This window comes from Musa acuminata, chromosome BXJ1-4, assembly GCF_036884655.1.
Source record: "Musa acuminata AAA Group cultivar baxijiao chromosome BXJ1-4, Cavendish_Baxijiao_AAA, whole genome shotgun sequence".
Taxonomy (NCBI): Eukaryota; Viridiplantae; Streptophyta; class Magnoliopsida; order Zingiberales; family Musaceae; genus Musa; species Musa acuminata.
In genome coordinates, this window is record NC_088330.1 from 3995299 (window position 1) to 4019325 (window position 24027).

The 24027-nt window shown below is 39.6% G+C and overlaps 2 protein-coding genes across 8 annotated transcripts; both read right to left on the reverse strand.

Moving 5' to 3' along the window:
* Positions 1 to 381: 381 nt before the first annotated feature.
* On the reverse strand, positions 382 to 5736 carry LOC135642288 (alpha-amylase isozyme 3C-like). Of its 2 annotated transcripts, none has more exons than XM_065158304.1 (5): positions 5441 to 5736; positions 1947 to 2035; positions 1740 to 1872; positions 839 to 1644; positions 382 to 766 (listed from the first exon to the last, which is right to left on the reverse strand). In XM_065158304.1, exons 1-5 carry the CDS (start codon positions 5490 to 5492, stop codon positions 515 to 517), a joined length of 1332 nt encoding a protein of 443 aa, XP_065014376.1. In that variant the 5' UTR covers positions 5493 to 5736; the 3' UTR covers positions 382 to 514. The 2 variants fall into 2 exon arrangements, with proteins under 2 accessions (XP_065014376.1, XP_065014381.1); XM_065158309.1 differs by lacking the exon at positions 5441 to 5736 and adding an exon at positions 4267 to 5375.
* Positions 5737 to 6746: 1010 nt separating this feature from the next.
* Positions 6747 to 20140, reverse strand: LOC135642298 (cell division control protein 2 homolog). Of its 6 annotated transcripts, XM_065158327.1 has the most exons (10): positions 16894 to 16962; positions 16775 to 16844; positions 13295 to 13327; positions 13013 to 13197; positions 9691 to 9811; positions 8511 to 8684; positions 7910 to 8073; positions 7717 to 7804; positions 7458 to 7511; positions 6747 to 6979 (listed from the first exon to the last, which is right to left on the reverse strand). In XM_065158327.1, exons 3-10 carry the CDS (start codon positions 13301 to 13303, stop codon positions 6890 to 6892), a joined length of 885 nt encoding a protein of 294 aa, XP_065014399.1. In that variant the 5' UTR covers positions 13304 to 13327; positions 16775 to 16844; positions 16894 to 16962; the 3' UTR covers positions 6747 to 6889. The 6 variants fall into 6 exon arrangements, 5 of the variants coding, with proteins under 5 accessions (XP_065014399.1, XP_065014405.1, XP_065014391.1 ...); XM_065158333.1 differs by lacking the exons at positions 16775 to 16844; positions 16894 to 16962 and adding an exon at positions 13532 to 13871; XM_065158319.1 differs by lacking the exons at positions 13295 to 13327; positions 16775 to 16844; positions 16894 to 16962 and having other exon boundaries at positions 13013 to 13209.
* Positions 20141 to 24027: the final 3887 nt, after the last annotated feature.

The following is a 24027-nucleotide window of genomic DNA, read 5'->3' on the forward strand; positions in this document are numbered from 1 at the left end:
CAGCTAAAAAATTTGTGCAACCAATAGTGACAATAACTTGCCCAAATGGTGCATTTTATAACATTTCTTATAAGGATACACTTTGTGTCCAACTCCCTGAAACGCAGGATCAGCATATTTTGTAGAACTAGACATTGTATGCTGAAATATTTTATACTACGACAATGGAACAAGACGTCTTCACAATTTCAGAATGTGCTCAGAACACTGAATAATTGAAAAAAGCTGCACTCAGCAGAAGAAAATAACATAATCAATAATCATCTAGAACTAATATGTACTGTGGCCAACTCATCTACAGGTTTTACCATAAAAATTATACAACAGGTTGCTGGTCAACACAAGTCAGCTGTGCAGTAAGCGAATCATTAAACCATCAAATTATATAAAATAGCATTTCTATAACTTTTCTCAAGCAGGATGGATAAATGTACATGTGGGAACACGATATTTTTTTCTTACTTACAACACATACGAGAAAGCGAAAAGTCTCTTCCATGATTCATCATCATCTTCATCTCTTCTCCCACACGCAGTAGTCATTGCCAGAGGCAACGACGTGGAAGTTGGAAGGAACGAGATTCCCCACGTCGTATCTCGAGCCTAGCTTTGTCAATATCTTCCCATCGATCATTGCCATGTAGAGGTCAGCATCAGAGGCCAGAATGTTGAGAGCGCTACCCGAATGAATTCCATTTCGTGTTCTGGTTTTAGCCAACCGAGTTATCTTCTCCTTCAATCCCCAGTCGAACATGTGGTCGTAGAACTGCACGCACGAACATATAATCGTCAGGCTGTGAAACTATTTGAATCGAATGTTAGGCAGAAGCATACTTACGATGGAAGGGACTCCCGGATGCGTGAGTATATAAGCGTAGCCTTGCATGACCTTATCAGAAGGAAAAGGCCACAACCTTTGCGTCGAACCGGTATCGTGGTTGTCGACGAAGGTGACAGCCTTCTCCGGCCACCACCCCATCATGCCGGGCGCCTTCCCCTGGGGATCACGCATCCTCCACAGTTCACCTTCCACGGCAGCTTGTAGTATTCCCTTTGTGGTGAAATCGAAGGCCGTCGCTGGGCCTCCGACCTGCTGAACCCAATTAACCAGCCCTTGGCGGTTGCCGTTCTGATCGTATGCTGGCTTCCCATCGTTTCCGTAAGCTAATGAATTCCAGATCTCAGCCACCACGAAGTTTGGCTGCGTCTGTTCGACGTAGATCTTGGCGATGCTTGAGGAGTAACCCTTGGCAAAGTCAAGCCTCCACCCGTCGAAGCCGATGTCAGTCTTGAGCCAATTCAGCCAGTCCGTGAGCTCACGCTGGACCTGCGTGTTGAGGTGGTCGATGTCGGGAGCCGCCGCGAAGCCCTCGCCGGTGTCGAGGTTGCCGGTGCCGTCGGAGTACTGTGTGTCGTCCCTACAGATCATGTGTGGACCCCAGTCGAGGCGGGCATCATCGGTTCCGCCTTCGAAGATGCACCATATGCCTCTCCCGTCTTGCTTGTCTGCGCAACGATGGTTGATGACGATGTCGGCCACGCATTTGACTCCCTTGTCGTGGAAAGCGCCGATCAGCGCCTTCAACTCATCCTGATTCCCATACTTGGAAGCACCCAAGTCGTAGAGCCGCCCCGGCATGTAACCTGAGAGGAGAAGTGTCACAGAATAGTTTAGACCAAGGCCGACTCGGTCAACATGTGAGAGTGATCACGACGGCAAATACGAATCACGGAACGACCTTGAACGCCGACAGAGTGCGAGGGCGGAGGCAGCCAGACGTGGGTGACTCCAGCGTTGGCTATATCAGAGACTTTGTCTTTCAAGAAGTTATACCAACCGCCTTGTTGCCTCCACGACTCCCAGTTGAAGCCCTGCAACGTATTCGTTTCTTTTACTGTAAACGCGATGAAGGACGAAGGAAAGAAATGGATCTATTTATCTCTACCTGGAAGAGTATCTGGGACTGAGCCAAGTTCGGAACGACAAGAAACAGAAGCAGAAACATCCAAGGACCAAGTGATTTCACTTTCAGATCTGAAAAAAAAGAGGATGCAAACGAATTATAAACAGATATCTACATGAAAAGAAACAAAATAACAAGTCACCATACACCACAAAAACATATCAAACCCTAGACATCTCGGACAGCTCAAGCACACGCAATGCATCTCTCAAACGAGAAACAACCTCGTATGATGATCTTTGATTGTTTCCCCAAACAAGCTAAATATTTCACAGCAAACCTAATTTAGGATAATGACACAAGTATGAAGACCAACTAATCGTTAAAAGTTGTGTTTAGATCCCCAAACAAGCTAAATATTTCACAGAAACCTTATTCACTGCCTCAGCCCCCCTAAAACGTTTAAAGTTGTGTTTAGATCCGACCCGACTTGCTAGCGGGTCTGTATACTCGACCCATAATTCCGCCAGTCAAATTAAACGGGTCGGATCATTTCATTCGATGGTTACGGATCGAGATCCAGCAGACATGAGCTGATCCGCTCTTCTGTTTGGATCTAGCTAAATGCACAATTAAAAGAAACGCCGTTAACTATATCTCTTTTAAGCTTCTCCTCCTCTTTCTCGTTCTAGTCAACAACCACACCACCGACGTTCCACTTCCATACATTTGATGGGAGGAACATCGAGTTCCTCCTCCTCGTTCGACTCAGTTCTTCAATGATTGCCTCCAAAACCAGCTTGGTTTCATGGGTCAACGGGCTGGGTGGCGCCCGTTCCCTCCACTTTTATGTGATTATTTTGTGCTCCTCTCAGATGTTGTTACATGCACGTTTCTCCTATCCCTTTCCATTGTTTCATGACAAAATAATATGTGCAGTCGAGCATCTTTGCTGACAACTCCTTTTCATCTTGACTGGGAAATTGGGTCCGAGACAAATTAAGTTGTGTATATACGATGAAGCATGAGTTGTAAGAGAGAGGTATAGATAAGATTCATAATGTTTGAGTGTTGGTGCATTCAATAATGAAGAAATCGAACGCGATATTGAGATGCATTATTACTTTGATCATTGGCATCGATGAGGCCATCTGAGAGGAGACATAAACCATGTTATTTAATCCCTCCCCTTTTTTTCTCTCAAGTAAAACGATTAGTATATTGCATGGTGTCAATCAACCTTATGCATGCATGCACGTACTTACGGAAAGCTTCCCTTTTGATTCGTTAATGAAGATTAGTGTTAGCTTATTCCAACAATACACTAACATCTCCTCTTAAAATAATTTCGAATAAATGCAAATTCTTCGCAATAATCAGAGTATTTCCTTTTTTTTGGTTTACAATTGGTATGATTAATCATAGTCTCTTCTTTTGAGTGCTAGAATTGAATGCATGCATCTGAAAGCCAAATGAGTGTTAGAATTGAATGCATGCATCTGAAAGCCAAATTTCAAATGCATGCATGCATGCATCTCTACCTGACGTAAAGATATGAGTTATTTTTTCTTTTGGTCGACACTAGAGATGATTTGTGGGCCAAAAATCCACAACTATTTGCATCGCATAGTAACATTGATAAGATATGAATTGCTCCTAGTCATTTCTTGCTTTACAAATGATTCCACTCCACATGTGCATCACATGCATATCCCAGTCCTCGCCCGAGTCACTCCAGATCGATTCTCGATTGGCGACTCGCCGGCCCAGTCCTCGCCCAAGTCGCTCCAGATTGATTACCGACTAACAACTCGCCATTGAGGGGTCTAGGGAAGATCAATGTATGTAACCTTATCTTTAAATATGAAGCCTCCAATACGGGTCTAGGGAGGGTCAATGTACGTAGTCTTACTTTTAAATATTTAAATAAGTTGTTTCCATGACTCTAACCCTAGTCTTCCAAGTTGTAAAGAAGCAATCTTACCTTGGTATAACGGTAAACTCTAAACTTCTGAATTTCCAAATGCTACGGTTGCTACCATCAAGCTTGCATACTACTCATCCATGCTAGATTATCTAGTTTAATAAATCATCTTTAAAAAACATTATGCATTCCAATGCACAGAAACACTCATATATAGATCAAGTTAGAAAAGCCTTTCTATGCATATGAAACATTTCTTAGATACCACTTTTACCAAATAATCATACCACAATTATGATATGTCAGCTACACATGTGATGTAGAACAAGTTCACGATGAGTAGAGGAGACTTTTTTATTTGACAATAGAAGAAGGGAAGATAGCGGAAGGACAATAATCATAAAATGAAATGAAAGAAATGGTAACTAATAGACTCACTTTCTCTCGACTAGTCAAGTTCCAATCTTCCAGCAGTTCATAACCATGATACATTTTGGTCACATAGGTAACTCATGTTCAGTTAGGCTGAAAGAACGAGGAATGGAACGAATCCATGATTTGATTTATTCTGCAACTCATGGAATAATTATCAAGTAATTGATATAGCAAGTGGTAGTTGATTTTCGTGGTAATAGTTAACCAAAGTGAAAACTAAAAAATACTTGGAATTCACATTTTGATAGCCACCATCCTAATTCAGGACAAAGTGAACACTCTCAGTATCATTGTCTATGTTGTTGACACCTGAATAGATTAAAAAAAGTGAAAGTCTCTGAAAATAATAGGCATCAAGTGAGGTCAAAATGGCAAATCAAAAGATTAATAGGCATAAAGCTATGATGATTGCACAAATGGGAGAAAGAATACCTAACCACATTCTGAAATACATATATGAATAAGGTGACACAGAGCAAGAGAATAACAAAAGTAGAACAGACAGTCGTTAAAACCAATGATCAGATATCGGAATACATATAGAACACAAACATAAGAATTTAATATATTATACAACAAAATATGATCAAACCACACATCTTTAAGTGATCTAGCAACCTCCGACTAAATCCATCCAATGATCCAAAGAAAGGCTTTTGGCAAAGCCCAGAAGGTTAAACATGCCAAAGAAAAAGCGTCGCGGGGATACCAAAATCGCTCATACGGCTCACACCCAACATATCACTGGAACCATGAAAAAGCGCAATTGAATACCTAGCAACCGCAATTACGATCTTGCCAAATCATCATATGTCGAACATTTTGTGTTCGACCATGTAAATAACACAAGGAAGTAAAGAGATTGCATTATAGCGTGAAAGAAAAAAGAAGGAAAGCGGGTTAATACTGAAAAACCAAAATCGATTTCTTCGACCCAATCTGAAGAAGCGTACCGACGTAAACATACAATGAACTTAGGAAAAAGAGCCCGCGAGCAAGTAGACGAAATAGAGGGGCAAATCACCACCAACTCCCAATCGAGAAAACAAAACATCTCAAGAAGCAACAAAAACCCACATGCAATTCTTGCTCCCTTCCCCACTCCCCTCCAAGAAAAGATCAAAATCGAAACGGTTGAGCAATCAAAGGGGGAACAGGAACAAGAAAAAGATCGTGCCTTTCGAGGGTGCGAGGAGGCTCGAGCGAGGAAGATCGGAGACGAAGAGCATAATAGCATCGTAATCTTCTTCCCTTCTTCTTTTCTTCACCACTGACACTGCTCGTTCTCGCACTCTGAGATGTCTTTCTCCTCTCCACAGCCTTACATTTATCGTTCCATCTCATTCCATTCTATTCCGTTACATTCGCCACGCAATCGAGGAGAAAAGGTCCATTTCCTTCAGACGTGGGGTCCGTCCCGTAGCTCTGCTTCGCGCTTTCGCCGTCATCAAGCAAGCAAGCAAGGGATGCGTGGGTCGCGCTCCCAAGGGGTCTCTGTGCATACATCACACGGCATTACAACACGTGTTACTCACGTGAGTGCTCGCTTGCGGACTCGTGGAAGTAAAAGACACAACTGCCCTCGACGATGGCGACATCACGTAAGGACAGATCTACGACTATGTTTGCAAACGAGTCGGATTACGTGTACGGTCGGAGTCCGAAGGACGAAGTTATTCTGTTCTTGGTTATGCTGTGCGGCGGAGTAGTGTAACGGCGGTAGGATGTAGCGGGCCTATCACGGGAATGATGAGTAGGGTCCAATGGTTTAATGGTGTTGCCCTAATAGCGAACAAGGAATGATGCGTTTTTAAGGGTGGCATGTTGTTGGAATAGTTTGATGGTTTCATGTGCAAGGATTAGAACCTCATTTAATAATTCCAATAGACATGATAATATGGTAAAATACTTTTAGGACACATTTCTGAGGAGAAAGAAATAGCAGAGCTCTGCTAGGGAGGGCAGCCATGGTAGCACATTCAAGAAGACATCAACAAAGCATGTCTCGGACTCTTTGCAGAAAGTGGGGTTCTCATTTCTTTTGATGCTATGAATCATAAGAAGCACGTTTCAGAGGTTGTCCCCGGAAGCATCAGAAACTTAACGACGGTAGCCTCCCTCCAACATATTTGGGACCATCCATACAAGCAATAATCTCACTCTTGTTTGTCCCCCATATATCAAAATAATGCACAGTAACTTTTGCTTTTCCAGTGAAATCAAAATATAAAGTGCATTAGCAGTATAAAGCTACCAGGAAGAAGGAATGGAACAAGAGATTACTTGAGCAAGTTGAGTTACTACTTAAAGATGAGGGAATAAATATATTGCTTTCTGGTTATAGTTAGATAAAGCATGCTGTGATGTATTTGCTTTTGAGTGCCATATAAAATATTTAAAATTTTAAAAATAGTATATCAAATGGGGGATAGCGTATTGAATAGTCCGAGTCAGGAAGAACTGAAAAGGAGACTTCGAGTAGGTGTTCCCAAGCAATCAAGTTTAGTTGTGCTTTCAAGGCAAACATGTGGGAAGAATACACCAAATGAACACTTTCTTTACAAAGAATTGTACCTAGTAATATGGATTTCTAAAGATCATATAAAATTGAGTGAGAAAATTCAGGTTATGGTACCGTCTCAAGATCCTTGAAGTACTCATGTTCAAGAGCTTTGCGAGCTGTGATTCTCCTTCCTGGTTCCAAACAGAGCATTTTCTGTGCAATAATTTGCATATTAGCAATGGAGTAAAGCTGACAGGACACAAAACTCCTCAAGACATGCAGTGGAACAGGCAAATATAATACTGCTAGTATACATAACAGCAGGCATCGAAAAAAGAACAAATATCATCTTCTCAAAAGTGGTGAAGGCATAGAAGTACTAATAAGTTTATTTAGTATCATAAAATAGACAAAGTTCTTTGCCGGTTAGTGAAATGAATCAATCCACCTGTACCTTATGCGTTGAGGAAGTAAAGGATTGATGGTAATGTTAGTAATGAGACGAAAGATGTGCAACAGCAGAGAGTCAAATTTAGGATAGCGCAAAGGCTGCAGCGCGCCGTTATAGCTTATACCAATTGATGAACTAGCATATAAAATTCTTTTCTTTTTTCATTTTTGGACTATTGAAACGTAAGCTGGTAACTTTGTCTGGAAATATGGCAAACTATGAAAGGTTAGGAATACTCACTGAGAGAAGGTCGACACCTACTGGTTCAAGATTTGGCACCACTGCTGCCAGATCCTGCAGAGGAAATCTTGCATTAGGTTCTTAATATTTTCATCCCGGTAATTCTTTGGTATATTCTTAGTGGCACCACATAGATAAGCACCGAATTTCCAGAGTCATGCATAATGAAATTTTTGTGCAAGTCCTCAGTATATTTTCTGATGCATGAAGCATCAACTAATCAAACAAAAGGTTTAAAGCAAGTTCATTGTTTCCTTACCATAGGATCCCATTTGGGAAAAGAACACTTGAAGTGAGGTAATGATGTAACCCCTGACCAAGTTTCTTCATTAGGAGTACCTAAAACTCTTCATACATACACGTTAAAGGAAATCATATGACACTTTTAGGTATATATCAATTGCATGGAGCAAAACCAGAACTTGAAATCTTAGTGACAATAATATGTAAACCTGAAAATTTTGAACAACTGAGAAATCTCCGAATCTCCACAGAACAGTGGGCATCGATTCACCATTTCTACAAAAATACAACCTATCGACCATAAGTCGACTGGAGTAGAATAGTGGCGAGACCCAAGAAGAATTTCCGGTGCTCTATACGCCAGGGTAACAACCTGAAAAAAGAATAAGTGAACAGAGATTCCGATGCATAAATAAAATGAAGTATAGAATGAAATAGTTAGGATCATTTTTCAGGAATAAAGTGCTTAGAGAAGCATAGAGATGCAGAATAATTATCTTAAAGGTGCTTTACTAGAAGCACAAATATATATCATCAATGTTTCTTGCAATCAACAATCAAATATATCTCATGTTTGAACCTTTATGTACTTTGAATCGTTTATGATAGTTGTGCTACATAATCGTTTATGATAGTCGTTTATCATCAACGTTTCTTGCAATCAACAATCAAATATATCTCATGTTTGAACCGTTATGTACTTTGAATAGTTTATGATAGTTGTGCTACATAATAGTTTGTCATTCTCATCTGAGCAACCAAAACAATCAGAATTTGCAAGAAAGAAACATCATCAAATAAATCAACTACCTCATTGGTCAATGTCTGGACAGGAATATCAAATGCCCTACCCAATCCGAAATCGGCAATTTTTATGGTGTTAGTTTGCAGGTCAATCAGCAAATTCCGAGGTTTTAGATCACGGTGAAGAACCCTATGAGAATGGCAGTACTCAATACCACTTAAAATTTGGTATAGAAATTTCTGCAAAAAAGGAAAGTGGTACTTATCAGCCACTAAGATTCTAAAACTGTATAATACTACTTCAACATACACCATACATATTCAATCAGGAACTAAAGGATGCCTAATAAACTAACAAACGTATGAGAGGTGAGCGTTGTTTTTAGCTGCCAACTGAGTACATTGGCCAAAATGATCTTAATTCTTTTCCCATGTGTCTACGTACCAAAAATAAGAAAGCCTATGTTACTATGGTTAGAACAAACATTAATAACTAACTAGTTGCTTGATGTGTGAAAATGATTAGTAACTCATCCCTGAGCCAAGACAATTTGGTAGAGAATAGAATGCTATAATACTTGTAACCCAGGAAGAAACATAAACAGAAAAAATAACAAGTAGATCGTTGAATCAATCTCGAAGGTGAAAATTACTCAAAAAGTAAAACTGAAAGCACTAACTTGAATATAGAGTAAATTAAATTCAATCTTGAGGGATTGAAATTAGCCAATGAAAAATCAAGAACACTCCCTTGAACACAAGGAAAAAGATACCAACTCAAATTCAGATGTGAGGAATGTCTTTAGTCTTTACAAACACCTATATGAGAAAACATTTTAAGAGATAAACTTATAACAAGAGAAAAACATGATTAGTATTTTTACAATAAAGTAGGTTCTTAGAAGACCTGTGACCAGAACAAGAGAAGATAGCTTTAATTGAATGTTTCAGAATACTTAATTGATGAAAAGAAAGATGGTGCACCCTCACATGTGCAGTATTTAGTGGCAGAAAATGTGGTAAGCTAAAGAAGCTCTATGAACAACTCATTTCCAATGCTAAAGACAAGTGAACCATAAATGATTCTATAATATAAAAACACGAGTTATATAAATTAATTGTATTAATTAATCAGAAAATTTTACAAAGTACAACAAGAGACAACATGAAGAGAAGATCAACATACAGTTCTATAGGTATAAGCATTAGAGTTATGAAAATAAGTACTAAGGGAGTGATACCTCACCTTCATTAAACGATGGTCTTCTGAAAATGTTTGACAAGAATCCATGTGCTTCTTCAAGTCCAAGTCCAGATACTCAAAAATTAGATATACACTTCTCTCAGAGACCCCTACATCAAGCAACCTGCTAACGAAAACCCAACTGTTCATACGGTCATGTCATACTATAAAACTAAAACCTACAAAGAATAGCTCTTGGAATGGATGGTAATGAGGAAATTTAAAAATTCATTCTATTACTGATGCAAAATCATTCCAGCACCAAATAAGAAATATTACTAAGACCGGTTACTACATCAAGGATTTTTTTTATTGACCATGGTTATTATTTTTACAGTGAAACTTCAAGATTTAATAGTTTAGTATTTCATCAGAAATTCAGCTTAAATATTCAGACACTAGATTCATATGATTTTTACAGTGTCAGAGTTAACACAATCCACCATCATATACATATTATTGTGACATGGATATAAAATAAGGATTAATCAAACTGATCTACATTATTTTTTTCTGACTGCCTTGTGAATTATCTCACAATTTACTACCACCAACCATTGATCCTTTCAACAAAGAGTCTTTCATTTCAGACTTCAAAGTAATCAGAATTTCAAAAAAGAAGTTGTACGCAATAACAAGATTTGGGTTTGTATAAAGGGGTGGGTAAGGGGAAGAGGAGAATCATGAGTTTCTGCAGTTATCATGTGCCCCTTGGAATAGAAGACTTTTTTTTCTTATAAGATAGTTGTAAAAGCAACCATGGTTTATGGATCAATATGTTGGGCATATAAAACCCTTGCACAACTAATATGACAATGTCAAAGTGGATGTGCTAAATTTCTCTTAGAGAGAGAATAAGAAATATTTTTATCTGTGAAGAATCAAGTATTAACGTAACAAGAAAAATGAGAGAAAATCTTCTAAGATGGTATAGATTTGTTCAATATCAATGTACGAATATTGTGGTCAAAGGAGACGAGAATTAGTAGTGTGAGAAAAGGTAGAGTGAACCGTATGAAAGCCTCACAAGAATAAATAAAAAAATATCTACAATCTCTTGATATAACTATATATAGATTCATACAGCCAACTCCATATATTCAGGTCACTTGGGCTTTTTGTGGTTTTGATTTAGCTACTATAAGCATTAACAGGAATAGTTAGGAAAGACAAAAAAATCAACTATACATTAAATATATTTAGCTTTTGAGAATTTTATTAAATCAAAACCATAAGAAGCACCTCATATCGATGAAGGCTAAGACTAAAGAACTACAGATAGACATAAAAGAAATGACTAAGATATTTTGTGGAGTGCACCAGAAGGCCCAAATTTAATATAAGAATTTACATAGAAAACAGTTTTTGATAACTTCAAATGTCAATGACTAAAAATTGATAATAATGTAGAAACTAGAATCAAAATAATCACTTTACTAAAATTTCAACATCAGATGGATGTACTAAGATTCAGAAAATCTCTTTTTGCAAAAAATCGAGAATGTAAAATCAAAACAGAAAGTTTCCTAACCAGTCAATGTTCAGGTAGAGGAGATTAATATGCAACAATTGTACCATATTCAGAACGAATCTGAAGTTAGATGGTGAAGCAGTTCATAGTAGATAGAGTATGAACAGGTATTCATTTCCCACCTTGGTTACTACAATTGTAACAGAAAGATTCCTAACTTAATTTCCTCATCAACTAAGTTATTATGACGGGAAATATGTGATCCCAAATCTTCAAAACCCCAACAAGGAATGATACTCCTGCCAAATCCAGCAAATCTTGGAGTTCACCATTTGCCAATTTAATTGGTATACTAATACAAAGCAAAGGTATTACTATTGAGGTTATATATTAAAATTATTCAAACAAGGCCATGGTTCGAAGGATCAGCAATCCACCAAGAAATCATCTGGAATCAACTAATGCTATCAACAACAGACTTTCAACATTTATAGGATCCTGCATATTTTATCCCAATCCATCGAGGTTTGAGAAGAACTCATTAGACAGAACATAAATACTATCTTCAACATAAGATGCACAGAAACCCTTTTTTAATCGAACTCTTTCCTATTAAGTTTTTAAGTGCACAAGAATCTTGAACCTACACGAGTATCACTTATGGTTTTCCATGTGGTTTTGGGAGGCAATTAAATTTCAGGTATTGAAACATGAATTTCAGTATAATTTTCCTATACAGTTTTACAAATCATTAAAAATTTGCTGAGTGGTCAAACACTGACAAGGTACAACAACTAAGGAAATGTAGCACTCCACCCAGGAAAAGAATTGAAGGCATTTGATGACACTGACATACAATGATAAACACATTATAGAAACTTCTGGAATAAAGGATCTTTTAACAAACATGGCATGGTCTCATTCACAGTATTCTGTTCTCTTAAGTTCTGAAACTAATTATTTTATTAAATCGGAAAATCAGAAAGACTTAGGAAGAGCTGAAAATTGTAAATTTCATCATCAGGATTCAGCATATATTTTTCTGCAATAATTTCTTTCAATCAGCCAGTATAGTAAAAATATATTGCCAAACGTGATAAAGCAACAGTAAAACTCAATCACTAAGGAAGGTATCAAAATTTTTTATTCACTGTGAATAAATGAAAAGGGAAATTCTAAAATCCTAAGCACAAAAAGAAATAAAAACTTCGGTAATTTATAGCATGACTCGTTGATAAGCATGCATGATTAAAAAGGTAATTCTTTACCAAACTTTTAAAAGCCTTTATGTGATCTGCAACAGTCTCATTTAATGATCTCAGTTTTCTTTGAGTTACATATCCTATATTGTGCCGAACAATCAGAAGGAATTATGGACACTAGAAAGACTAGGGAAGGTGAAACTAAGTTGCACAATACATGGAGTCACTATGAGTGAAACAGCAACAAGATACCTAAGGAAAGTTTAGAATGTTCATATAAATAAGTAAATTCTTCTCACACATTCAATGCTGGTTATGATAATTAATCTACGTTACCAGAGAGAATTTTCTTCCAACAGAAAACTGGCGTCACAGCAAAAGAAAGCTTAACTCTGGCCATACTTTGCAGTTATTAGTTAGTTAGCTAGGAAGTTTGTTTAATTTGTTTTGCCATGTTACACTTACATCTTGTAATTTGCCTTCTTTAAGCAAAACACAAGATACAAGGAACCCACTTGACAAAAGAAACCTTTCCAATCAAACAAACGCAAAAGCTTGTTCATCTAGTATCTTCGAATTAATCAAAGCCTAGATTCCTAAATCAATGAAGTAAATGAAGACAAAGATGGTTGGGGCAGTTGAGGAGCATAACCTGACTATGTTACAATGATGCATTTCCTTTAATAGTGAGACCTCTCTGATGACAAAGCCGGGGATTCCCTCATCCTCCTCTTTTATCCGGATCTTCTTAATAGCAATCATCTCATTTGTTTGTCGGTCTCGAGCCTTGTAAACGACTCCATACGTCCCTTCACCAATCTTCTCCACCTTCTCATACTGAGATAGCATTTCCACCACATTACCAAAAAAACCCTTACAACTACTATAAATGAGATAATGGCGAAATGGAGCAAGGCAATCAGTGCTAGCTCACCCTTTCCATGTCGAGCACAACTCACGTAACAACCTGGGGTAAAAGTAAAATGGTTTGTCCATCAAATCAAGCAGCCAGTGGTATATAAGAACTCAAAATCCAACAACAGAAATGAACTCAGACAAGAGAAACACTCATCAATGTAGTCCAAAATTGTCAAATCGGATCGGCGCGGGGCACCAAAGAAATCAAATGCGACGGATCGAAACTCTGCATGGGATTCGAGACAAGACACACCAGTCGCAAACGGGTACACTCGAATAGTCGGATAGTACGCCGCGATCGGGAGAAGATGAACCCGAGTTGCTCGTGAAAAATCTGATCCCGAAGCAGCAGCTCGAATCGGAGGGAAGCCGCACGGAGAGATGGAAAGAAATCGATGAATCCGATCGACAACGCACGCAAGAGCAATCAGATTTAGGGTAATGGATCCACCATCGACCTACTGAGTCAGTGTTCCGCCGTGAGGAAGCAGAGCATTAGAGAGAGAGAGAGAGGGATGGGGGGTCGAGGGAGAGAACAGCACAGGCGCGCGCGAGAGAGAATGGAGCAGTTCTCTGTGGATATATATATATATATATATATATATATATATATATATATATATATATATATATATATATATTCAAATTAAATTATTGATATTTAAAAATTCTTGATCTTTAATGTGAAAATGTATAATATTTGCTCATGTATATTTTATGTTCAAGTTATTGATATACATGTAAATGTATATTAAAAATATACACTAAAAATATTGGTTAACCTTATAATTTAATTTATGACCTTAGAGAGAAATTTATTATATTATAATTACTAAATCCAGAATCAATCAATATACAAAAATATCTTTAAATCAAACTAAAACTTATCAAATCTGTCCTAAAATTTCTTGTGTCACTTTCTCTCCCAATTTTAAATTCATCTACAAAAACTAATTAAAAGTCTCATAAAATATCTTCTCTCTCTTTTTTTTTCTTTTATTGCAAAGAATAAATGGTGATAGCAGGTTCAAGACCTTACAATAAACTATCATAATCTTACAAGCTAAACTAACTTATACAGATAAAAGTCATGTATCTTATCTCAAATTTAATATAAGAGTCATGTAAGTTATAATATTTTATTTCATAAAATCAAAACAATAACTTGAAACGTCTAACACAGAACAAATAGATAAAAAGAAGAAAATAAATTCACTAGATAAGAATACTATATGTTTGACAAAAATTATTTGAAAAAGACACAAAAAGGATACTAACCATAAACCTCCCTAGAGAAAACGAAGACTTTGTTGCAGATGTTGACTCAAGAATATATCGAGATGAAGAAAAAGATACTTAAATAGTAGTGGAACAATAATTTTATTTCTAATATTGACCCTACCAATCTCATAACTTACTTCATGACCTTAGGGGCAAATTTATGATTTTAGAATTAAATATATTATCAATTCCATTGGTCAAAAGGATTAATTTATATACAAAAATATTTATCAATCAAATTAAAACTTAACAAATCTGTCCTACTATTTCTGGGTACATTCTCAGCCCCTATATATATATATATATATATATATATATATATATATATATATATATATATATATATATATATATATATATATATATATATATATATATATATATATAATTATTTTACTATATTAGTTTCAAATAAGAAATTGCTATAAAAAAAATCTATCAATCAAGTGAAAGCATAAAAAAAATTAACCTAAAATTTGTAGGTATCATAATCTCCCCTTAAGCATAACAAATAGAAGTCTATTGGAGCATCTTATTTAAAGTTGGATATTAGAGTCATGTAAGTTATAAAATTTCATTTCATAAAACCAAAGTCCAATGAGATAGAAAATCAATTAATTCAAAGGTTTGATGTTTTGATACATTAGAAACAGATAGGAAGAACAAAAAAATGATGAAGAGAAATATATATATTTCAATATAAATTAATTAAAAATATTGACTCCGATAGTTGAATGATAAAATCGATTAATGAATTTGAGAAACTAATATGGTATTAAGTGTATTTATGACATAGGAGGTATTTTAACCAAAGGTGCATATCGCTCGAAGATCAAATGTTTAGTCACAAGATCGAATGTCAAGTTAGAGAATAAATTATTGAATTGAAAGATTAAACATCGAGCTAGAAAAAATAGATTTCGAACTAAAAAAATCAAATATTAAGCTAAAGAATTAGTTCAGCTATTTGAAGATCAATGGACTATTAGATAATTAGTCGAAGCCATGACCAAAATTTATTGGGTCACAAATAAGTTGCAAATAGGTTAAACATGTATCTTCGCTAACACAAATGAAGTCTACAAATGCAATGCTAAGGAGGTTCCAGAGAAGCTAGATTAGGTTTTAACTAAGTCAAAAGCCTACCTGATAGTGGCACCATCTAGATTAGGTAATGGTACCGCTTGGGTTTGTGGAGGACATGGTTCGATGTTGTTTCAGTGATTCGATAGTGGTGTTGCCTCCATTGATTGATTGATTGATGATGGTACATTATTTATCTATCTTATTTTTAATTAATTATTTATTTTAGAGCTTCTATGAGTGCCTCACAAGTTAGTTGTTGAGGTAAGAAATATCCAATTCTTATTGAGGTAAGAATAAGTCCACATTGCAAAATTTAGCATATATACTGTGAAACAAGTTACGGCAACCAAAACATTATGGGTAAACACAACACCTGACCTTTCTGAAGGTGGTGGATCCCAGTGAACTCCATCATAAGGAGCTGCAAATCGAGTAGGATCAACGGTGGCATATCTGATCCATGCTGGAATCCTATCAACCCAAATTCCATTGCCATGTTTGAACCTAAATTTGACCCTAGAATTGTGAGGAATGGATGGTTTACCTCCAGCATCTGGGATTTTAATATTCCAAACACCAAATTCATTTTTTTCCATTTTGTGGTTGGACCCATCCCAGCCATTGAAATCTCCAATAAGTTGTGCTTCCCTACAAAGTTAAAATGAAAGCTTCCATGCTTCATTATATGCACCTAGTATTATTGTGCAAAACGTACTTCTTAGTAATTAAGTCAGTTGATTCAAAGATAAGAGATTAAGTCCCTTTCTCGTGATTAAACAAGTTCTAAGTGGTCGAAAAGCTATATATTATTATCACCTACATAATGCCATTACATGTCCTTGGTTGTTATTGTAGCTGCCACCATTTATATTGGCTTTTACTAAAACAACACACTCAAATGCTGACCAGGTTAAATTATTTACAACCAGATTACCCTAATTTTAGTAAGCGTGCTCAAGACAATGCCCATGATTGGACTTCACAAGTTCAAAATTTATCACAAAATGCATATGTACAAGTTCAGAATGTAAATAAATGCCTTGACAATAAAACCAATTTTAGGAAATATAAAGAAAGCATGTGTTAGAATGGGAAAAACAGGACTCTTAGAGACAGCTTGAAGACTCACTGGGCAGCTGGAGCCCATTCACGGTAAACAATAGCATCTTGTTCTCTGTTGAATCCAAACTTGAGATAACCTACGATGTAGGAGCAAGTAGCCAGAGACCAAGTATATATGCTTGATACCTTGAGAAAATTCTTCAAGACTTCCTTCGAATTTCTCAATCAATGATTTTTGTTCCACATATTTCTTTGACCTGTAAATGAGATGATCTTTAAAATTTTCCAGTGATGGATCCAAGTCAAATATTCCACAATGTTGAACATCCTCTTCAGTAGTTGTCATGGCTTGGTTCTCACCCAGAACACTTGAGATTGCAAAATCACGCTCAGCCTTAAAATAATGCAAAAAACAAAAAAATGGTTTTAGTATTTAACACTATAGGTAATGCATAAGTTCACCGTGCTTAAGAGAATATGCCAGAATTCATTTTTAATCATTTTCAAGAGATCAAATCACCTTCAAATTTATGGACAACCTATGCGGGCAGCAGAAAGGGTACTTAACAGAAAATCGTATAGATGAATTTGCCACCAGTGCTGACTGCAACTTTGCAAGCACATGACTTCTTGAGTCCTGTCAGCAAACCAAAATCAGATACAGATAAGAAGAGATAAATGTATTCTGCAACAAAATGAACTGCCTTCATGCACTGTCTGGTATTTGCATCAAACAATCTGCCCCATAATTCAGTAGTAAAAAAAGGGCAGACCCTTTTGATTCGTTAATGAAGATTAGTGTTAGCTTATTCCAACAATACACTAACATCTCCTCTTAAAATAATTTCGAATAAATGCAAATTCTTCGCAATAATCAGAGTATTTCCTTTTTTTTGGTTTACAATTGGTATGATTAATCATAGTCTCTTCTTTTGAGTGCTAGAATTGAATGCATACATCTGAAAGCCAAATGAGTGTTAGAATTGAATGCATGCATCTGAAAGCCAAATTTCAAATGCATGCATGCATGCATCTCTACCTGACGTAAAGATATGAGTTATTTTTTCTTTTGGTCGACACTAGAGATGATTTGTGGGCCAAAAATCCACAACTATTTGCATCGCATAGTAACATTGATAAGATATGAATTGCTCCTAGTCATTTCTTGCTTTACAAATAATTCCACTCCACATGTGCATCACATGCATATCCCAGTCCTCGCCCGAGTCACTCCAGATCGATTCTCGATTGGCGACTCGCCGGCCCAGTCCTCGCCCAAGTCGCTCCAGATTGATTACCGACTAACAACTCGCCATTGAGGGGTCTAGGGAAGATCAATGTATGTAACCTTATCTTTAAATATGAAGCCTCCAATACGGGTCTAGGGAGGGTCAATGTACGTAGTCTTACTTTTAAATATTTAAATAAGTTGTTTCCATGACTCTAACCCTAGTCTTCCAAGTTGTAAAGAAGCAATCTTACCTTGGTATAACGGTAAACTCTAAACTTCTGAATTTCCAAATGCTACGGTTGCTACCATCAAGCTTGCATACTACTCATCCATGCTAGATTATCTAGTTTAATAAATCATCTTTAAAAAACATTATGCATTCCAATGCACAGAAACACTCATATATAGATCAAGTTAGAAAAGCCTTTCTATGCATATGAAACATTTCTTAGATACCACTTTTACCAAATAATCATACCACAATTATGATATGTCAGCTACACATGTGATGTAGAACAAGTTCACGATGAGTAGAGGAGACTTTTTTATTTGACAATAGAAGAAGGGAAGATAGCGGAAGGACAATAATCATAAAATGAAATGAAAGAAATGGTAACTAATAGACTCACTTTCTCTCGACTAGTCAAGTTCCAATCTTCCAGCAGTTCATAACCATGATACATTTTGGTCACATAGGTAACTCATGTTCAGTTAGGCTGAAAGAACGAGGAATGGAACGAATCCATGATTTGATTTATTCTGCAACTCATGGAATAATTATCAAGTAATTGATATAGCAAGTGGTAGTTGATTTTCGTGGTAATAGTTAACCAAAGTGAAAACTAAAAAATACTTGGAATTCACATTTTGATAGCCACCATCCTAATTCAGGACAAAGTGAACACTCTCAGTATCATTGTCTATGTTGTTGACACCTGAATAGATTAAAAAAAGTGAAAGTCTCTGAAAATAATAGGCATCAAGTGAGGTCAAAATGGCAAATCAAAAGATTAATAGGCATAAAGCTATGATGATTGCACAAATGGGAGAAAGAATACCTAACCACATTCTGAAATACATATATGAATAAGGTGACACAGAGCAAGAGAATAACAAAAGTAGAACAGACAGTCGTTAAAACCAATGATCAGATATCGGAATACATATAGAACACAAACATAAGAATTTAATATATTATACAACAAAATATGATCAAACCACACATCTTTAAGTGATCTAGCAACCTCCGACTAAATCCATCCAATGATCCAAAGAAAGGCTTTTGGCAAAGCCCAGAAGGTTAAACATGCCAAAGAAAAAGCGTCGCGGGGATACCAAAATCGCTCATACGGCTCACACCCAACATATCACTGGAACCATGAAAAAGCGCAATTGAATACCTAGCAACCGCAAGTACGATCTTGCCAAATCATCATATGTCGAACATTTTGTGTTCGACCATGTAAATAACACAAGGAAGTAAAGAGATTGCATTATAGCGTGAAAGAAAAAGGAAGGAAAGCGGGTTAATACTGAAAAACCAAAATCGATTTCTTCGACCCAATCTGAAGAAGCGTACCGATGTAAACATACAATGAACTTCGGAAGAAGAGCCCGCGAGCAAGTAGACGAAATAGAGGGGCAAATCACCGCCAACTCCCAATCGAGAAAACAAAACATCTCAAGAAGCAACAAAAACCCACATGCAATTCTTGCTCCCTTCCCCACTCCCCTCCAAGAAAAGATCAAAATCGAAACGGTTGAGCAATCAAAGGGGGAACAGGAACAAGAAAAGATCGTGCCTTTCGAGGGTGCGAAGAGGCTCGAGCGAGGAAGATCGGAGACGAAGAGCATAATAGCACCGTAATCTTCTTCCCTTCTTCTTTTCTTCACCACTGACACTGCTCGTTCTCGCACTCTGAGATGTCTTTCTCCTCTCCACAGCCTTACATTTATGGTCCATTTCCTCCAGACGTGGGGTCCGTCCCGTAGCTCTGCTTCGCGCTTTCGTCAAGCAAGCAAGCAAGCAAGGGATGCGTGGGTCGCGCCAACCCGCGCGCCTCACGCGCGGCCAAACCGCCCGCGTCCCACGCGCGCGGCCAGCCCGAACGCGCCGAGCGTCTCGGCCACTCGGCCCCACGCGCGCGGCCATCCCACCGCCTGGGCCCCTCGGTCCCACGCGCGCGGCCAACCCGCACGCCTCACGCGCGGCTAACCCGCACGCCTCACGCGCGGCTAACCCGCACGCCTCACGCGCGGCCAACCCGCACGCCTCACGCGCGGCTAACCCGCACGCCTCACGCGCGGCCAAACCGCCCGCGTCCCAAGCGCGCGGCCAAACCGCCCGCGTCCCATGCGCGCGGCCAGCCCGACCGCGCCGAGCGTCTCGGCCACTCGGCCCCACGCGCGCGGCCATCCCGCGCGCCTCGGCTCCTCGGTCCCACGCGCGCGACCAGCCCGCGCGTCTCGGCTGCTCGGCCACAAGCGCCTCGACCCCTCGGTCCCACGCGCGCGACCAGCCTGCCCGCGCCGAACACCTCGGCCACAGTCTACCCGAGACCTCCTCGGCCATAGCATGCCCGAGAGCTCCTCGGCCACAGCCTACCCGAGACCTCCTCGGCCATGGCTTGCCCGAGACTTCCTCTATGCATGCACAAGTAGCTCCTCGGCCACAGCATGCATAAAGAGAGATATGGCGTCGCCTGAGAGACTTGGCCCATGCATAAGGAGAGATATGGCGTCGTTTGAGAGACTTGGCCCATGCGCAGCCAGCAAGCAGCCTCGCTGCCTCGGCCACTCGGCCTCATGCAAACACGCTGCCTTGCTGCCTCGCTGCCTCGGCCACTCGGCCTCGTGCGCAGCCAGCACGCAGCCTCGCTGCCTCGGCCACTCGGCCTCATGCGCAGCCAACACGCTGCCTCGGCCCCTCGGCCTCGTTCGCAGCCAGCAAGCGGCCTCGCTGCCTCGGCCACTCGGCCTCATGCTCAGCCAACACGCTGCCTCGGCCCCTGAGCCCCATGCGCAGCAAGCACTACGCTACCTCGGCCCCTTGCGCAGCCTGCCTGCGCCGAGCCCACCTCAGCGCGGCCTGCCCGCCTGAGCAGCAACCCCTCGGTCGCAGCCTGCCTGCGCCGAATGCCTCGGCTCTCCGGCTTTACGCCACCTGAGACCATGCCTGCGCGGCCTGCCCGCCTGCGTCGTGCTACTCGGCTCTCCGGCTTTACGCCACCCGAGACTACGCCTGCGCGGCCTGCCCGCCTGCATTGTGCTCCTCGGCTCTCCGGCTTTACGCCACCCGAGACCACGCTTGCGCGGCCTGCCCGCCTGCGTCGTGCTCCTCGGCTCTCCGGCTTTACGCCACCCGAGACCACGCCTGCGCGGCCTGCCCGCCTGCGTCGTGCTCCTCGGCTCTCCGGCTTTACGCCACCCGAGACCACGCCTGCGCGGCCTACCCGCCTGCATCGTGCTCCTCGGCTCTCCGGCTTTACGCCACCCGAGACCACGCCTGCGCGGCCCGCCTGCGTCGTGCTCCTCGGCTCTTCGGCTTTATGCCACCCGAGACCACGCCTGCGCGGCCTGCCCGCCTGCACCGTGCTCTTCGGCTTTACGCCACCCGAGACCACGCCTGCGCGGCCCGCCTGCATCGTGCTCCTCGGCTCTCCGGCTTTACGCCACCCGAGACCACACCTGCGCGGCCTGCCTCGGCTCTCCGGCTTTACGCCACCCGAGACCACACCTACGCGGCCTGCCCGCCTGCGTCGTGCTCCTCGGCTCTCCGGCTTTACGCCACCCGAGACCACACCTGCGCGGCCTGCCTCGGCTCTCCGGCTTTACGCCACCCGAGACCACACCTGCGCGGCCTGCCCGCCTGCGTCGTGCTCCTCGGCTCTCCGGCTTTACGCCACCCGAGACCACGCCTGCGCGGCCTGCCCGCCTGCGTCGTGCTCCTCGGCTCTCCGGCTCCCTACAGATCATATATATACATACATACATACATACATATATATATATATATATATATATACATACATACATACATATATATATATACATATATATATATATATATATGATTGCATTGAAGCAGTTGTTACATGCTGGGATAAGCTATTTCTTATTTTTATTTTCTATTGGTGCAATGATGTCCCCTGTAAGAAAATTATTTTGGATCAGAATTTTGGTTATTATTTTTATTACACTATAAAGAGATGATGCAGTGTGTTCTAACGATATGATTGAAAATGATTTAAGCTGCTAAAGCATTTTAGTGTTTGGATAATGAACCAAATTTGAGTCTAATCTAATTTTAATATGATATACCTGAATTTAAGCCGATAATTGATTACTAAACTCTTAAATCAACCCAATCCACTTAATATAGATTAAGGTACATGTTATGTTTGGAAGACATTGACAAGTCAAAACCTAGTTAACAAGTTGATCCTCCTAATAACTTATCGTTCTATCGACAAGTGATAGTCGAATTGGAAGACATATAAACTTAATTAATCATACATGGTTTCTTAATGCCCAATGATCTTGAATGTAATGATTCCCAAACCACTTATAAAAGAGACTCCCAAGATATACATTTTGAAAATTCACCTTTTTTGTCTTGTTGATTAATTTGCCCAATCCGTTTGATCTGAATAGTCTTAGGCTTTTTAACCTTGGGAACTGATTTGATTATCGAAAAAATCATTTTCGAAAATATCCCTAACTTAGTCTTGCAAGATTATGCATCATCGAATCTTAAGTAAAAAACTAGATAATCTTGGAATAAGCCTTAGTTGGATTTGACTCATCTCTCCAACTTGGACAATCAAAATCTGACTTAATAGATTAGTATTAGAAGGAGGGATGCTAAGCATGTCTCGAGAAAATTTTACGAGACCATTAAAGTCAAACTCGGATGAGGCTAACCAATTAAATATACTTAACGATCCAAGAGGGCCGAGCTCGATGGCGTCGAATGCTCCTTTATCAAACCCCTTGGTTTCGGTTCTCCAAGGGTTTGATCATACTCCTATCCTATAACTTTCTAATTGCCAACTTTTTTGCTGACTATTCTAGGATCCACCAATTAACCCACCTCTTTTCCAACCTGCAGCTCCATTTGCCCAAACTATCACCATTCCTATTAGTACGTTTTATAGTCTAACTTAGCAAGTCTAGTTCTTGATAGGGGTATTCTAGTCTCTTGCTCTATATCTCTCCTAACGAACCTAATTATTGTAGTAAGGAACACATTAAAATCCCCATACCCCTCATTTCCTTACTCTAGTGCTTCCACTCATCCTTACCCCTAGCATGATGGCAGAGTCAGGCCCACCGATGGTCGAGCCACAACCAGAAATTTGCTCTCTAATTCACCCCCTAAAAGTTCCACCTCCTCAACCAGACTAGGATGCTAAGGTCAATGGCTCGAGAATATTAAAAGAGATATAAGACAGGAAAAGTAACCTGAAATTGACACCTATCTTAAGTCCCCAATTGTCAAGAGCATGGAAGAGTCTATTCCAACTTCCAAGGCTGACATTATTTTAGGTGGCAACTCTTTTATGTGCTAAACTTTTCCAACCACTCTTAGCGGTGTAGCAAGGAAATGGTTTTCAAAGTTTTCACCTAAATTCATCTCATCTTTTGGATAACTAGTAAAAGAGATTTAGTTTAATTTTATTTGCTATAAGATACTAAAGAAACCAACTATTTCTAAGAGAAACCAACTTTCTTGCTCTTAGAATTTCAACAAATGAACAAGGAGTTCCTCGCTAGTTATACAAAAAGATTTCATGATGAAGTTAGACCGGTGGCTCACCTAAATCCATCTGTTCTGATTAACGCTTATATCGACAATTATCAACTTTTGAAGTTCTTTTATTTAGTTATCATACAACTGCTGACCATTTTTCTAGAGCTCCTGCAGGAGACCAATCGTTATATCATAGTATAATCCATAATTATAGGAAAAAGGAACTCTGAACCTAAGAAAGTCTCAAGGAGAGGAGTTCATGAGTGGGCAATTTGGAGTGCCCCCTATAATGACAAACCAAGGCTTGATTGGGCACCCCCTTGTAGAGATTTTACGC

What these genes read in the sequence shown, in the direction of transcription:
- LOC135642288 (XM_065158304.1), bottom strand. Translation starts at nt 5,492, where the DNA reads ATGCTCTTCGTCTCCGATCTTCCTCGCTCGAGCCTCCTCGCACCCTCG. An exon ending in AGTCCCAGATACTCTTCCAG is followed by an intron (nt 1,873 to 1,946) that starts GTAGAGATAAAT and finishes AATACGTTGCAG; the next exon opens with GGCTTCAACTGGGAGTCGTG. An exon ending in GCACTCTGTCGGCGTTCAAG is followed by an intron (nt 1,645 to 1,739) that starts GTCGTTCCGTGA and finishes TTCTCCTCTCAG; the next exon opens with GTTACATGCCGGGGCGGCTC.
- LOC135642298 (XM_065158319.1), bottom strand. Translation starts at nt 13,209, where the DNA reads ATGCTATCTCAGTATGAGAAGGTGGAGAAGATTGGTGAAGGGACGTAT. An exon ending in CATCATTGTAACATAGTCAG is followed by an intron (nt 9,812 to 13,012) that starts GTTATGCTCCTC and finishes TTTCGTTAGCAG; the next exon opens with GTTGCTTGATGTAGGGGTCT. An exon ending in TCCAGACATTGACCAATGAG is followed by an intron (nt 8,074 to 8,510) that starts GTAGTTGATTTA and finishes TTCTTTTTTCAG; the next exon opens with GTTGTTACCCTGGCGTATAG.